The 15,210-nt window shown below is 43.9% G+C and overlaps 1 protein-coding gene across 1 annotated transcript in view; it reads right to left on the bottom strand.

Moving 5' to 3' along the window:
- Positions 1-2,691: 2,691 nt before the first annotated feature.
- LOC122797768 (meckelin-like) overlaps positions 2,692-15,210 on the bottom strand; it is a 423,515-nt gene continuing 410,996 nt past the window's right edge. Inside the window, exon 5 of the mRNA XM_044066289.1 lies at positions 2,692-2,800. Coding sequence (XP_043922224.1) covers positions 2,692-2,800 — 109 coding nt within the window. The remainder of the gene's footprint in view (positions 2,801-15,210) is intronic.

Genomic DNA, 15,210 nt, shown 5'->3' with positions numbered 1-15,210 from the left:
TGGTGCTACAACTACTTTATACTTGCAAAACGAATCTGTAACACATTAAAGCATAGCACACATACTGCTGACTCTTACTGAAATATAAGATATCAGTTAGTAGTTGGCCTAGAGGTTAAGGAGCTGATTCTTAAACCTACACAAGAAAAAGTTGGATATATAGACATGCACTTCACAACCACTTACAAAAATATACTCATTATGCTGGTCTCTGAAGTACTGCTACCACTTCCATACTACACAGTGATGTTTAGAAGGATAACTATGTATATGAACTGCTACCAGCCCTCGTTCTGCAACAAAACAGTCTGTCAACACAAATTGCACACTGACTTCATATAAAGGTTAAGTGATGCTACCCACTCAGTGGGTACTTACTGCTTAGACAATCTTCATCATAGGTCCGACTACTTATGGTAAAACTAATCTAGTGTCAGGCCCAACAAAGCTCTTCCCAAATAACTGCCCTAGAATAGCCATCCAGTAATGACCGCTATTCTTGAAGTACATCTTGGAATTGTAGGGTGTGGCCTACAAACTGGAGCATCTCCTACTTCTCCCATGTGGTTGGTTGAGGTTGTCCTGTTGTCAAGCCACATTATCTTGGACAACGGTGAACATGGGTGGATGTACTAGCATGTGGATGTGAATTCAGGACTGGACATATTTTGTCAGTCATATATAGCGAACTTCAACAACCTATGTGCATTACTTTCCAAAGCCAATGAGCTTGTTAATTAGGTGTATTACATGACCGTTACCTTTTCAAATCATATATAACACTATGGATACTGTGAACAACAGTATACTTATGGAGCACATGGTAACAGTTTTTAAAACCGATGAGATTTATGAGAAGACGCATTGTGTAAAATCTTGCTGCATATGCACGCACATTTTTTTTTTGCTCTCCTTCAGATATCATCCTACAAGCCCAGGTCCCAATCCCCCATGTCCACCAGCCATTCTCCTATCTCCCCTTGTCTACTCCGGTATAGCTGGTGCCAGTCATGGATCCTTAGGGCACCAAGGGGTCTTGGCCATCTGTGCTTCCATCTGTTTTTTTTTTTTTCTCTTTTATATGCCCTACCCACTCCCTTTTCCTGCCCTCCATGGTCATTGACTACATCCAAGGACAACATTCCTCTTTGGACCACACCTCCCTTTACGGAGCATCATGGATGAGCACCTTTCCACCCCAAATGGGATGCCGAGCCCTCCACGCCATTTCATCTGTCTGTATCACCTAGGCTTTAATCAAGGCTTTACCCCCTTTATGCCACCAGACTGGTTCCATATGCAAGCACATACTGCACTATTTTAGTGCTACTAGTTCACTGGTCTGCCGCCTAAAGGTGTTGTACATTGCTGTTTCTCATGTACTAATTTGTATTCTGTGCCATTTCCAGCCTCACTGTGCATCATATATACTGCGGTCCCGTGTACTAATTTGTATTATGTGGTGGTGACAAAAGTATATATGTACAGTGAGACTGGAATCAGTGAACTAATTAAAATGTTAACATACTATCATAGTATTTACTGCACTGAAAAGTAAAACGTTGTCAGTAACAGTTGCACTGTTTTAAAGTTAGACAATGCCTGACAGCATGATTAACCCTGTACCAATGCAGTACTGATAAGTAAAATGTTTCTGAATGTATACTACCTTGTGCTGTTCTACAAGGTTACGCATGCTATGATAAAAAGCTTACACTACTTATTGTAATGTTTTTCTAAAAAAGATTAGTATTACAAGATATATTTTATAATAAGTTTTCATTAATAGCCTAATGTGCATATTTGGGTCAAACATCTATGTAAGGAGGTTGTTTGTGTATAAAATTATCTTAATTTCTTCCTCACCAACAACAGATCTCTGCAACAAGGATGATCTGAACCTAATGGCCAAAGGTTCTAAACACAAGGCAAAAAGCAGTAGGGACAGAGGACATCCCTGCCTTGTTCCACTGACACCCTGAAAGCCTACATTAATTCTGCATTAATCTTAATGCAGGCCATAGTCCCTTTATACATGTGTTTTATTGGATGTAAAAACCTACTGTGAAAACATTAAATCATTAAGAGCATAAACATGAAATCCCACCTCACTCGACTGAATGCCTTTTCTACTTGGAAGATGGTGGGCTTCCTGTTGAAAGTCTTAATTGCAGTAATGATGCCTAGAACAGCAAGATTAAACATCCAAAAACATATCAAGTATGAGAATGTGATACAGTACTCTTACTCCTCCAAGGTACAATACGATTATTTTGTTAGTTTACATAAGTAACAGTGGCATTGATGAGTAGGACAGCAATCCACAATTCAGAAAAACACGAACTGCATTTCAGTGAGTTTTGATATCTGCTTTTTTATTCTCCATTCATAATGGATTTTTGTAATTGCAAAACTCACAAAATTACCACACTCACACTTCCAGCAGACAGCATGCGTAACACTGGTGTGTAGAAACCAAAGTGTTAAGACTACAGTACTATCATCATCTGCACGGAATAATGTAATACACTATGATGCTTTCTAAGACGCAAGGATAAAAATACAAATAAAGCTTCTTTACACAGTACTAACCACCACCAAATTGGCTAAATTAGCAAGGCAATCTACTACCGTCTTTAGGAAAATATGTACCAAATCCTTACTCAAAATTGATTTGTGTTCATTCTGAGACTATATGGCTTCACCAAGCAACTTGAAAATACTTACTTGTGTGCTTGACTGGCTATTACAATGACAGGAGCCTGATGCATTGATGAAGGTTTCTTGGCATCTAACACACCTGCAAAATATTATTGTAAAAATAGCATATATTAAATGAAATTATATCCAATGCATCATTCTGGTGCAGCAACCAAAGTTGTCCAAGGTAAGGTACAAGACTAAGTATTCAGCACGGCAGATGCACAACTACTCAAAAATAGCAAGTTGTCATGGAAATACTCAGTACCGTTAAGATTTACTAACATCTTACACAGACAGCTACAATAAAATAGTATACGAAGATGCAAATGTGTACCTGTACATATTCATGCTCTGAGTGCTTAGAAACTCCATATGCAGTATCACAACTACTGAAGTAGCAAACTGCCAATCTAAGCAGCATTTACAGATCTGACTGTGGTAAATAATCAGAAATGATCAACCTGAAATGGGAAATTGGGCTGAACTGGGAAATTCCAATAACTCAAGAAAGTACAATACCATGGTGAACATACCCTAATAGTATATTGTTTGAATACAGGATTCAATGTTGCAGTATAATTAATCATGGATAGGAATTAGCTGCAAGTACATCTATCTAGACTTACAGAAATGTGGATGCCTCTATAGTAGGGATGGTTTCCTCTCCACACCAAGAATATCAGCAGAACACAAAATAGAAAAGGGAAAGCAGCCAGCGCTATCATTAGGTTATTTCTGTGTGAAAAATAAATAGTGATGTCATCAACAAGTACATCTATTATTCTGGGTCTGCAGAAGGGGCTAGAGCAGACCTTCAGTAAGCGCATATCCCTGTCCAGACTGCAGAGGTCAGGCACAGACATCTGAAGGTGAGACAGAAAAAGAAGAGCCCATCTTCAGGGTAACAGAGGGGTGGAGCCTACACAACAGCAGTGATCCCGTTGATGAACTCAGTGTAGCTGTCTGACCAACTCAACATAATAATGAATGCTTCTCTACAGGAATTACTGCCACTATACAATTAATCATAAATGATTACTAAGGCATAGATCCCAGCCATAGGCCTAAGGTGGAGGAGCCAACATGCCTTGAAAAATCGCAGTTGTAAATCCTGCTCAGCTCCTGGAATATGAACTTAACATGTAAAGCTGAAGGTGTGAATGTTAGGTTTATGTGGCGGTTTCACAGATACTCCAGCTGAGACATTGCTAAAAAGGCTGCAACAGTGGCTGCTGTCCTAGTGGAGTAAGCCCAGAAAGAAGTATCATGTAAAATCTTACCATAATGATAGATGCCCTTCTCTTCCTCTGTTGCAGTATTCTTTACATAATGGAGTTCTCCACCATAGACAACCCGACATTGGCCAGTGTACATTACTGTAGGGTGTATGGTACGTCACTGCTGCTGTATGCTAGTCATAAAAGCGGCATACATGCATACCAACCTCAGAACTGAATGCCCCAAGAGGAATGCCAATGTACAGAAAGGTATGAACATCCAAGATAAAGAACCAAACCACCAGGTGAAAGGGGGAAGGACTGGAATACTGCAACAGAGAAGAGAAGGACATCACTATGGTAAGATTTTACACAACTATGCTATGTCCTTCTATTCATCTGTTACAGTATTCTTTACATGAGGGAGACTACAAAAGCGCATGAGTAAAGTGTGAAGGAAGAAGCAGTCAAGCTCTCCAGAAAGCCATGGAGAATGGCTCAGGCAAAACCTGCCCTAGCCTCAGAAATTCCATCCATTTGGAATGTTTGGTGAAGGTGTGATACCCCTCCACCTCTGGGCCAGTAATCAAGGAGCCTCAATCCTCACCAGTGGCACCTATGGGGAATGTTCACTGGAAGGATAAAGTACAGTTTTGTACCTACCATAAATGTAGATGTCCGAGAGGTATGCATCTGCAGTCCTAACAAATGGGTTGTCCTGGCCTCAGGCAGCCCTTCGGTCGGCCGGATTCCAATGTCTGGGTCTGGCCTCGGCTGATGTCGCACTTCACCCGACGTCATAGCTGCAAGTTCAGCGGGTATAAAGGCATCAGCCGACGCCATTTTCCTCGGTGTTTCTTGCCCCAGATATCAGGTGCCCTCTAGGAAGGCTAAATTTGGATAAATGCAAATGTTTCCAAACAATAGAGCGCAAATAGAATAAACATGTATATACATATATACAAACAAATGCACCATAATAGATTCCCCCAGCTAGCTACAAGATGGGCAAATACCCTAGGAGTACCACAGAGGGGAAGGAGGGTGGGTAATCCTGACTGCAGATGCATACCTCTCTGACATCTACATTTATGGTAGGTACAAAACTGTACTATGTCCTTCAAGGATGCATCTGCAGTCCTAACAAATGGGTAGAATACCATAGCCAAACTGGGGAGGAGGCACTAAGGAGGCACTAAGAGTTTATGGTGTAGTTAAGATCCCTTGCAAAACAGCAGTGGCAAAACCTGCTCGGGATCTGGAGTATAAAGGTAGATTATAATGCTTGGCAAATGTATGCACGGAGCTCCAAGTGGCAGCCTCTAAAATGTCTTTGGTAGCCACTCCTCGTAAGAAAGCTGTAGTAGTGGCTGTAGCCCTTGTGGAGTGAGGCCTGATGTTTTCTGGAGTTGCCTTTCCATGAAAAGAGTAACAAAATCTAATGCAATTTCCTATCCATTTTGAGATTTGTGTGTTTTGAAATTGCTTTTCCTTCCATTCCTGTTGCATATGCTACCAGAAGCTGGTCAGTTTTTCTATTGTTCTTGGTTCTGTCCAGGCAGTAGCGCAATTGTCTGTGTTCATCCAAGGTATGCAGCAATCTTTCCCCCCTGTTCTGCGGGTTGGGGAAGAATGTTGGTAGGTGTATTGCTTGGTTTAATGATACCCTGGAGACCACCTTTGGCATAAAGGTAGGATTAGTTCTCATGGACACTCTATCCTGATGGAAGATAAGGAAGGGCTGTACTGCCATTAATGCCTGTAATTCAGAAACCCTTCTAGCTGAAGTGATTGCAAGCAGGAATGCAGTTTTCCAAGATAAGTACTGTAATTCTGCTGTTGCTGCTGGTTCAAAAGGGGGGAGTGTCAACTTTTCTAACACAAAGTTCAAGTCCCATGTAGGCAATGGTGGTTTCCTTGGTGGCTTTACATTTTTAATTCCTCTGAGAAACTGCCCGAGTAGAGGTTGAGAAAAGACTGGAGGATCCATGTTGTATTCTGCTGAAATTGCTGATGCATGAATCTTAATGGAGGAGTAAGACAGACCATTGTGGAAAAGCTCTGCTAAGTATTCCAGGATGTTAGCTATGTTTGCCAATGATGCATCTACTCCTTTAGTTGCACTCCAAATGAGATATCCTTTCCATTTTGCTGAATAAGTTTTCCTTGTTGGGGGTCTGCGAGCCTCCAAGATAATGTCTTTAACCCTTTGAGATAAATCTGAGTTATTTTTCCTTATGTAATGTTCCAAGCAGCTAGCTGCAGTGTTTTCAAGTTTGGATGCAGGATTTTGAAGTTGTTCTGTGTTAGCAGTAGAGGTAGTAGGGGTAGAGGCCATGCGTGTTCCCGGGACATACTCCTCAGTAGCGGGTACCAATGTTGCCTTGGCCAATCTGGTGCTATCAAGATGATCCTCGGGTGATCTTCTTTGATCTTCAGTAGCACTTTGTGCATCAAAGGAAGAGGTGGGAATGCATATGCTGTCAGGTTTTCCCAACTGAAGGATAGGGCGTCCACCTTCCAAGCAAGTGGGTGGTATGTCCTTGTGCAGAATTTTTTCAATTGGTGGTTGTGTGGGGATGCCAACAGGTCTATTTCTGGCAGTCCCCATTTCCTTGTGATGGTTTTGAAGATGTCTGGATGCAGCATCCATTCATGGGCATCCGTGGTGGTTCTGCTTAAGATGTCTGCTAGTATATTTTCTTTTCCTGGCACAAATATGGCTTGGAGCTGAATGTTGAGGTTCAGGGCCACATTCCAGAGATCCATTGCCATCCGGCATAGAGGATATGAATGTGTGCCTCCCTATTTGTTGATATACCACATAACTGTGGTGTTGTCCGTCCTTATCAGCAAATGACCCTGTTGAAGGAATGGTCTGAATGTCTGGATTGCCTGTTTTACTGCCAGCATCTCTTTTTGATTTATGTGTAGGTTCATCTGGTCTTGAGTCCATAAGCCTTGTATGCACTTGTCCACCATGTGTGCCCCCCAACCTAGGTCTGAGGCGTCCGTGGTGATAGTTTGGCTTGGGTGAGGCCTGTGGAAGGGCAGTCCTTTGTTCAATTGACAGGCCTGGGCCCACCACTGGAATTCTTGCTTCAGGCATGGAATTATTGGAATTTGGGTTTCTAGGCTGTGCTTGTGCTGAGACCATAAATTCCTGAGGTACCATTGCAACTTCCTCATATGTAGTCTGGCATGTGGAATTAATATTATGCAGGATGCCATGTAACCCAGGGCTTGCAGGATTTTCCTTGCTGTAAGCTGGTTCTCCGTTGTTAATGCCATGAAATAGAGTGGTAGCTGCTTCTGTTTTTCTGCTGTGAGGAATGCCATCTGGTTTGATGTGTCCAGTTCTGCACCCAGGAAAGTTATCCTTTGGGATGGTATCAGCTTTGACTTTTTTGTGTTGACTGTGTATCCCAGGGCCTGCAGCAGGTGAATAACCTTTTTCAAATCTTTTGTTAATTTGTCTTTGCTGTCCGCTTGTAACAGGCAGTCCAGGTATGGATAAATTTGAATTCCCTGAAGCCTGCAATGAGCAATTACTGATGCCAGCCATTTTGTGAATACTCTGGGCGCAGTAGATAAGCCAAAAGGCAATGCTGAGAATTGATAATGCTCTGATCCTGCAAGAAATCTGAGGTATCTTCTGCAATTTGGTCGTATGGGGACATGCAGGTATGCCTCCTTGAGACCCAGAGTAACCAGCCAAGACTCCTTGCCCAGCATGGGAAGAAGTTGCTGTAGGGTCAGCATTTTGAATTTTGGAACAATGAGATATGTGTTTAGAGCGGACAGGTCGAGGATAGGTCTCCATTGGTTTTCCTTTCTTGGTACTAGGAAAAGCCTTGAATAAAATCCTTGTCCTTGTTCCATAGCCGGTACCTTTTCTATAGCTCTCATCCTTAGAAAGTGGTCTATTTGCTGTAGAGCGTTTGTCCTTTGGTTTGGAGGTAGGTTTGGCATTCCTCTCTTCCTTGGAAGAGTATGGAAGTGAAACCTGTAGCCTTTGTCTGTCTGTAAAATCCATTTGTCTCCTGTAATGTAATGCCAGTTTACTGAAAATAAGGCTAGCTTTCCGCCTAAGGGTGCTGCCAGTTGTTCCCTGGTAGGTGGTTTCAGAGCCAAGTCACTGTGATTGTCCTGTGGAAGTGGTAGTGGCTGGATCTGTGGCAGTAGTTCTCTGGCTGTTAGGCTGCCACTGACGTCCCCTGTAGGCACCTCTGGATTGACCTCTGCCTCTAGGGCATCTATTTCTGCTTCTCTGTGCTCTGGTGGTGTCTGGAAAGGACCAATTCTTGGAAGGCCAGTTCCTACTAAACCTCGGAGGCTGGACCTGTAAGAAATCCTTGACTGTCTGGACAGATTTAGCTCTTTCTTCCACCTTTTTCAACACTTGCTGTGCAGGGGAACCAAACAAACTGTGCTTTTCCATGGGAGCATCTAGAAGCTTTGCCTTTACATGGTCTGGTAAGGATTGCTCTTTTAACCATGCATGCCTTCTGATCACTGTACCAGTCATAGCTGATCTAAAGGAAGCTTCCAGTGCATCATAGCCGCATTTTAAGGAATGATTACTGACCTGCTGAGTGTTATGCACCAAATCCTGAAGGGACTTACGGTCTAAAGGTTCAGGCGAGGACAGTTTTTTAGTGAGCTGATCTAACAGAAATTCCTGACACTGAATCATGTGGAATTGACAGTTTAAGGCCCTAGCCGAAAGAGTAGCAGAAGTATAAACTTTTTTACCCCATCTCTCCAAAGCCCTAGATTCTCTTTCAGAGGGGAGGGGGTTTTTGGCAGAGGCAGCTGCTACAGCTTTGGGGCCCTGTGAAATAGTTTCAGGATCTGCAATAGGAGCCTTATACAAATGATAATGTGTGTCCGGAACCCTGTAGTATCTGTCGGGCTTAGCAGGGGCCGGAGGCAGTGAGTCAGGGGCAGTACAAGCATCATTAAATGCATCATCCACAACTGTAAGTACTGGAGGAATAGCTAAAGGCCTATGCTGTGGTAAATGCAAAAAGGTCCTAAGCCTTTTCCTAGAGTCTGAAAAATCCTGGCCCTGCCATTGAAATTGTTCCCTCATAGCATGCAAGGTTTCCCCAAAAGAAAATCCCTCAGGAGGAGAGGCAGAAGGTATGGAATCCTCTGCATCAGAGTCCTCATATGGAGAATAAGGGCCCTCTGGAGGATTTGTATTTTCCGAATCAGAGGAATAATCTGAAGAAACTGGCTCAGGGGGCTCTGCTCTAAGCCTCTTCTCTGGAGGTGGGTGAGAGGCCCTGTCAGGGTGAGACTGGGTTCCCCTGATCAAAGAAATGAGATCCTCTGCTAGACTAAGCATTTGAGTACTAGAGCTAGGCCTGTGAGAGGGGGCTTTAGCAGGCACGGCCTTTGAAGATTTAGCTGCTTTAGCCCTGGCAAAAGCCTTAATTGACATGGATGCAGGGGGTCTAGCAGCTCCACGTGCAGGAGTAGATACATCTAAGGGGATTGCGTCTGATAAATCCTGAGAAACTGTAAAAGCAGGTGGATTTTCCGTAGCAGATTCAGCCATGCTGGAAGAGGCCTCGGTAGAAGGAGGCATGCTTTCGGCCGAAGGAAGAACCGCGGACTCGGTTTCGGCCGAAACCGAGACACTCGCGGTTGGCTTAACCGCGGTTTCGGCCGAAACCGTGGACCGCGAGTGTCGGTCCTTTTCCTTACGCTTTTTAGCTAATTGTGAAGTCGGAGTCTCCGACGGCATGATATAAGCAAAAGCGGGCGAAAACTCCTCTGCAAACTCCGGCCGACGTCTAAGTGTCCGTCGGTTGAAGGAAGCACAGGCTAGACAAGCTGCTACGTCATGGTCTGGGCCTAAACAAGGTAGGCAGTAAGAGTGGAAATCTTTATGAGGTATTTGTTTCCCACAAGTTAAACAGTTATTCACTTTTTCTGACATCGGCTGAGGCAAGAAAGAGTCCCCAACGGGTACTTAGCTTTTTAGAAGTCTTCGGTAGTAGCAATCTCTGGTTCTGACCGACCGGCACTTGCGAACAGCTTCTGCTTCGGGCGCCACGCGGCAAGAAAGACTGAGGAAAATGGCGTCGGCTGATGCCTTTATACCCGCTGAACTGCAGCTATGACGTCGGGTGAAGTGCGACATCAGCCGAGGCCAGACCCAGACTTTGGAATCCGGCCGACCGAAGGGCTGCCTGAGGCCAGGACAACCCATTTGTTAGGACTGCAGATGCATCCTTGAAGGACATCAGGTACATACCCAGTATTTCCAGATGCAGCTCTCTGCATAGAGTACAATCAAGCACAATTTCCCTTAAGAGCACACAGGGAACAGTCAGGCCAGAGCTGGTTTCTCCCTTTCTCCAGATACCCAACATGACTCCCAATAGCTATAGAGTTGAGATCTCAGCTGAGCATCCAAGCCAAGACCTCCAGTACACACTGTCCAAAAGGTGCTTCGTGTCCCTGCCCAAGTAGCTGACACACACACACACACACACATGGGAACGGCTGGCACAGGTTTACCAGCTATGCTCCCTTCTGCCCAGACTATAAGGCCACTGCCATCAGACATTCCTGCCAGCTACCTTAAGGCCCTTACAAGGGTACCCAATAAACTGAGTGAAATTATTAATACAAATGGTAGTCTGATCAAAAGCAAGACTATTGGGAATGGCCCACACAGTGTCACAAAATAAATAAGCAAATACTCTCAAAACTTAAATATCTCTACATAAATCAGCTACAATCAAAGGTTTAAATATATCTAATAACAAATAATAAAAAAACAAGACATTACTAAATATCTAGTCACAGTGACAGAGTTTTAAATCACAGGAAATATTTAAAACAACACTGAAGGACAGACAAAGAACATCATCTTAACTAAGCTTCACTATACACCTGATTAAATCTAAGACAATCACTATTCCCTACTTACTTAACAGAGCAAGGCAGATGATGTGGTGAATGGTCCTTGTCAGGCCCAAGACAGGCTACAAAATGCACAGTCTCACGAAGAGACTTCTCAAAATATATAAAATATTACATCTGGAATTGCTTGCAGAATGACATTACTTCTGGTCATTTGACTTCTAGTTCCCATGCAAACCCCCCATTGCTGGAAGCTGGCAGGATTTAGCAGCTACTTATAAAAACACACACACAAGGGCTTTTGCTCAGATCTGTGGCAGGTGTTGGAAGTCATAAAACAATTGCATACCTCCAGGCTTCGAGTAGTAATTAGTTCACCCCAAAGACAATACAGAAAGCTTCCTAGTACAGACTTTGTCTGTCTGCAATGAAACCTGTGAGATGCAGCATCTTAATGGCGTAGCCCATAAAGTGATTTAATTTCAGATATATTTAAAGTTTGCTGGACTAAGGTTCACCTCCTGTCTCCTAATTTCCTCTGTTAAAACACATACATTTTAACAGTTACAACAGTGCATGTACAGTTCTGTTCTCTCCAGCAGGGCACACTGTGGATGCATTTCAAACACAAGCACTTTACAAATACCTTTTCAACAGAAACATCTGTACAAATCACAGCAAAAAAGAAAACAGGCACAAACATGGAGCTGAGAACACATTGTAAAAGCAAATGAACCACAGTAGGTAATCCACAAAGAATATTTATTAAGAAACGTATCCACAAAGCTGCACAATCAGGAACTTCATAGGTTCATAGGTTGGTACTAGGCTATCAGCCCTAGGGCCTATACAAGCCTAGCCATAATTCCCTGGCTATTTCTTCCCACATTATTTACTTTCCTGGACCCCTGTCTAGCAGGGTGACTGACGTGATCCCTGGGGTGAATTTCCTTTCTCCCATCCAATCGTCAAGGTTCCTCTTGAAGAGGTCCAAAGAGGCATGCTGCTTGACATGTATGGGCAATCTATTCCAGAGTCTGGGGAGTCTCTGGGTCAGGAACCTATCCCTCCAGCATGTTTTGTTTATTGTGATGACACGGTTTAGATCCCTGGAGCGTGTAGCTCTGAGGGATTGGGATTTCTTTAAGTGTAGCATGTCCAACAGCTCTGGGTTTGACATGGCCTTGTATGTTAAGCAGAGATCGCCTCTGAGTAGACGATATGCGACAGAGTATAGCTGGAGTTTTTTAAGGCGGTCAGCGTAGGGCATCTGCTTTAGGCCTGTGATTCTTTTAGTGAGGTATTTCTGAGGCCTTTCCAGTTGTTGCAGATGTCTTGAGAGGTACATACCAAATGGGGCATTGTATTCTATAATGGGTCTAATGAGGGATGAGTACAGTGGGACAATGACCTCCTTCTTTCTGGATGAAAAGCCCTTTGTGATGAGGTGTGCCACATAGAAGGATTTCCTGACTGTTGTGGCGATGTGGTTATCGAAGGTGAGACCACTGTCCACCTGTGTCCCTAAGTCTCTTATAACACTTTCTGTGTTTAGTGTACTGCCACCTATATGGTAATTCATGGATACATGTTTTTTCCCAAAGGGGATAACAATACATTTCTTGGCATTGAGCTTCAGCCCATGGCTCTGGCACCAAGCATCTGTTTCTGTAAGGCCCTTTTGTAGAGTATCCACATCATTTGGGGATTCAATAATGGCTCCCAGTTTGCAGTCATCTGCAAACTTTGTTAGCCAGAGTCCCTTAGTGTTGACCTGTACTTCAGAGAAGTAGATGCCAAACAAGAGCGGCCCCAGGACTGAACCCTGAGGTACTCCACTTGTCTGGAGCTGGATTTGGAGTTGGCTACTTTTACAGTGTGGGTTCTATCAGCAAGCCATTTAGCAACCCATTGGGTGACATAGGGATTAATGCCCAACTTAGTAAGTTTATCTATGATTCCAGAGTGGGGGATGGTGTCAAAGGCCTTGGCACGGTCTAGATAGGCTGTGTGGACCACCTTACCCTTGTCCATGGCTCTGGAGACTGATTCAAAGAAGTCAATCAGGTTCAGGAGACAAGATTGGTCCTTCACAAACCCAAACTGGGTGGGGTCCAGTGTTTGAAGATTGCCAATGTCCTTGTTTATAAGTTCCATGATAATACGCTCCATGGCCTTGCAGATAAGGCTTGTCAGACTGATGGGACGGTAGTTTCCGGGATCCAAGGTGGATCCCCGCTTGTGGATTGGGATAACTGTAGCTCTGCGCCACTCAGTGGGCACGAAACCTGAGGTGAGGCTATGATTAAACATGACACTTAGGTGAGGTGCCAGTTCATATTGTAGTTCATGTAGTACACAGCCCGGGATGTCATCTGGTCCCATGGATGCTGTATTCTTGGCTTTAGAGAGTGCGTTTTGTACCTGTGTGGCCGTTATTACTGGAATTTGGCAATCTTCGGTGTTGAGATGGGCCATTTAGGGGGTGAGAGGGGGGGTGAAGTTGGCACTGAATCCATCTGCCAGGATATTGGCAATATCCTTTGGATCAGTATATTTAATGCCATTCTGTTTTAGCTCAGTGCAGATCTGAGCATTGCCATTTAGATTCTTGACATAGTTATAGAATGCTTTGTGGTTGTCTTTGGAATCTTTGGCAATTTTATTTTCGTAACTAGCTTTGGAGGATTTTATGAGGCATCTTAGTTTCTTACTGAGGCCAGTAAGGGAGTTTTTTGCATCCTGGGATTTTCCTCTTTTCTGCAAAAGTTTCTTCCTTTTGTTGTAAAGTTTGTTTATGGCAGGGGACCACCAGATTGGCTTCCTTTTTTGGATGAGAGCATTTTGGTTCTATTTGGGATGGCACGATTCATGCATGAGTGGATGTGCTCGTACAGTGCCTTAGTGTAGGATTCAGCAGTTGAACTTTCAGTTCCGTCTGCATGGGTGTTATGAAGTTTGTCACTTCTGACTTGAGTAGCATGAAGTTGGCTTTGGAGAAGTTTTTATGGTGGTTTCTTTACTGGGGGTGGGGTGGGATGTGGATGTTAAGGGTGATTAGCTTATGGTCAGACCTGACTAACGAGGGGTGACCATAGGTATGGAGCATTGATTTCCCATGTTGGTAATGACCAGGTCTAGGATATTGGAGCCCTGGTGGGACTATGGATTAGTTGATCCAGGGCATTGGAATTTATGAATTCCAAGAACCGTTGCAAAGGTGTTGGGACATGAGTAGTTTTCCCAGTTAATGGCAGGGTAGTTAAAATCACCCAGTATTAGGGTGTTTGGTTCTATCTTAATATTTTCCAGTATGTTTAGAAAGGTGTAGTGAGAATCTTGGGGTGTGGTGGGGATCTGTAGCAAGCTACAATTTGGATTGCAGTCTTACCTAGTGTTAGTTGCACTTGGAGAATTTCAGACACATTGTGTTGGCCAACTAGCCTGGTGGTGTGAATATCCTTGGTGAATATTGACACTCCTCCACCTTTAGTGTTTCGGTCCTGGTTTGGTGGCGAAAAGTGTGGTAAGAGTTGTAGCCTGGTATTGCAGGGTGCTCTCTGGAGCCTTGAACCAGGTCTCAGTTACTGCACAGATATCGATGTTCTCCATTTTTAGGAGTGCCTCGAGAGAGTGCATTTTGAGGTTTAAACTTCTAGCATTGAGTAGCATTACCTTCAGATTTTGCATGCTTGTACCTGTTACGGTGGTGGTTTTGTCCTTTGAAGTTTACCTAAAAAGGCACTATAGGGGTGGCAAGAGCCTTAGCCAGTAACCTGAATCCCAGGGGCGACAGGTGCAGACCATCTCTGGCAAAGCATCGTGGTCTGTCAATCATGTCATCCCAGGCAGACAGATACTGGATCCCCTTTGAATGACACCATAAGCTTAGCCAATTGTTGAAGTCAATCATTTTATCCTTATATTGTGGTATCATTCTGGGCGAAGGCAGGATGCTACTCAGGGCTAGGGTCATACCTGCCTGGGCCACATGATCCGAGAGCTCTTCCATGTCTCTCTTCATGTAGTCCAGGGAGGTACGTCTCAAGTCATTCACTCCAACATGGACAATGACAGAGTCATATTTGTACTTGTGGTGGAGTGACTTGAGTGCATGCATTATGTGGCGGATCCTGGCACCCGACAGGCAGCTGACTGTAATTTTCTCCTTATTCAACCTGGTGAGAGGGACATCAGTGTGCGGACTATAGAGTCACCTATGACTAAAGTGTTAGGTACATTGTCTTGCCTTAGGGGCTGTTGCTGGGTGGCACACTGGTGTTGTGAACTATGTGACACGTTGGTTGTGATTGGTGTTTGTTTGCTTCAGCTTCAGAGGTCTTTGTTGCTTGGGCAGGTTACAGTTAAGGGCCTCTGCATATGTGGATTTAGTGTTGCTATATGTGGG

Source organism: Protopterus annectens, chromosome 3.part1, assembly GCF_019279795.1.
Source record: "Protopterus annectens isolate FY-2018-M chromosome 3.part1, PAN1.0, whole genome shotgun sequence".
NCBI classification, from domain to species: domain Eukaryota; kingdom Metazoa; phylum Chordata; order Ceratodontiformes; family Protopteridae; genus Protopterus; species Protopterus annectens.
The sequence above is the reverse complement of the archived record's forward strand: the minus strand, read 5'-3'. Positions and strand labels throughout refer to the sequence as shown.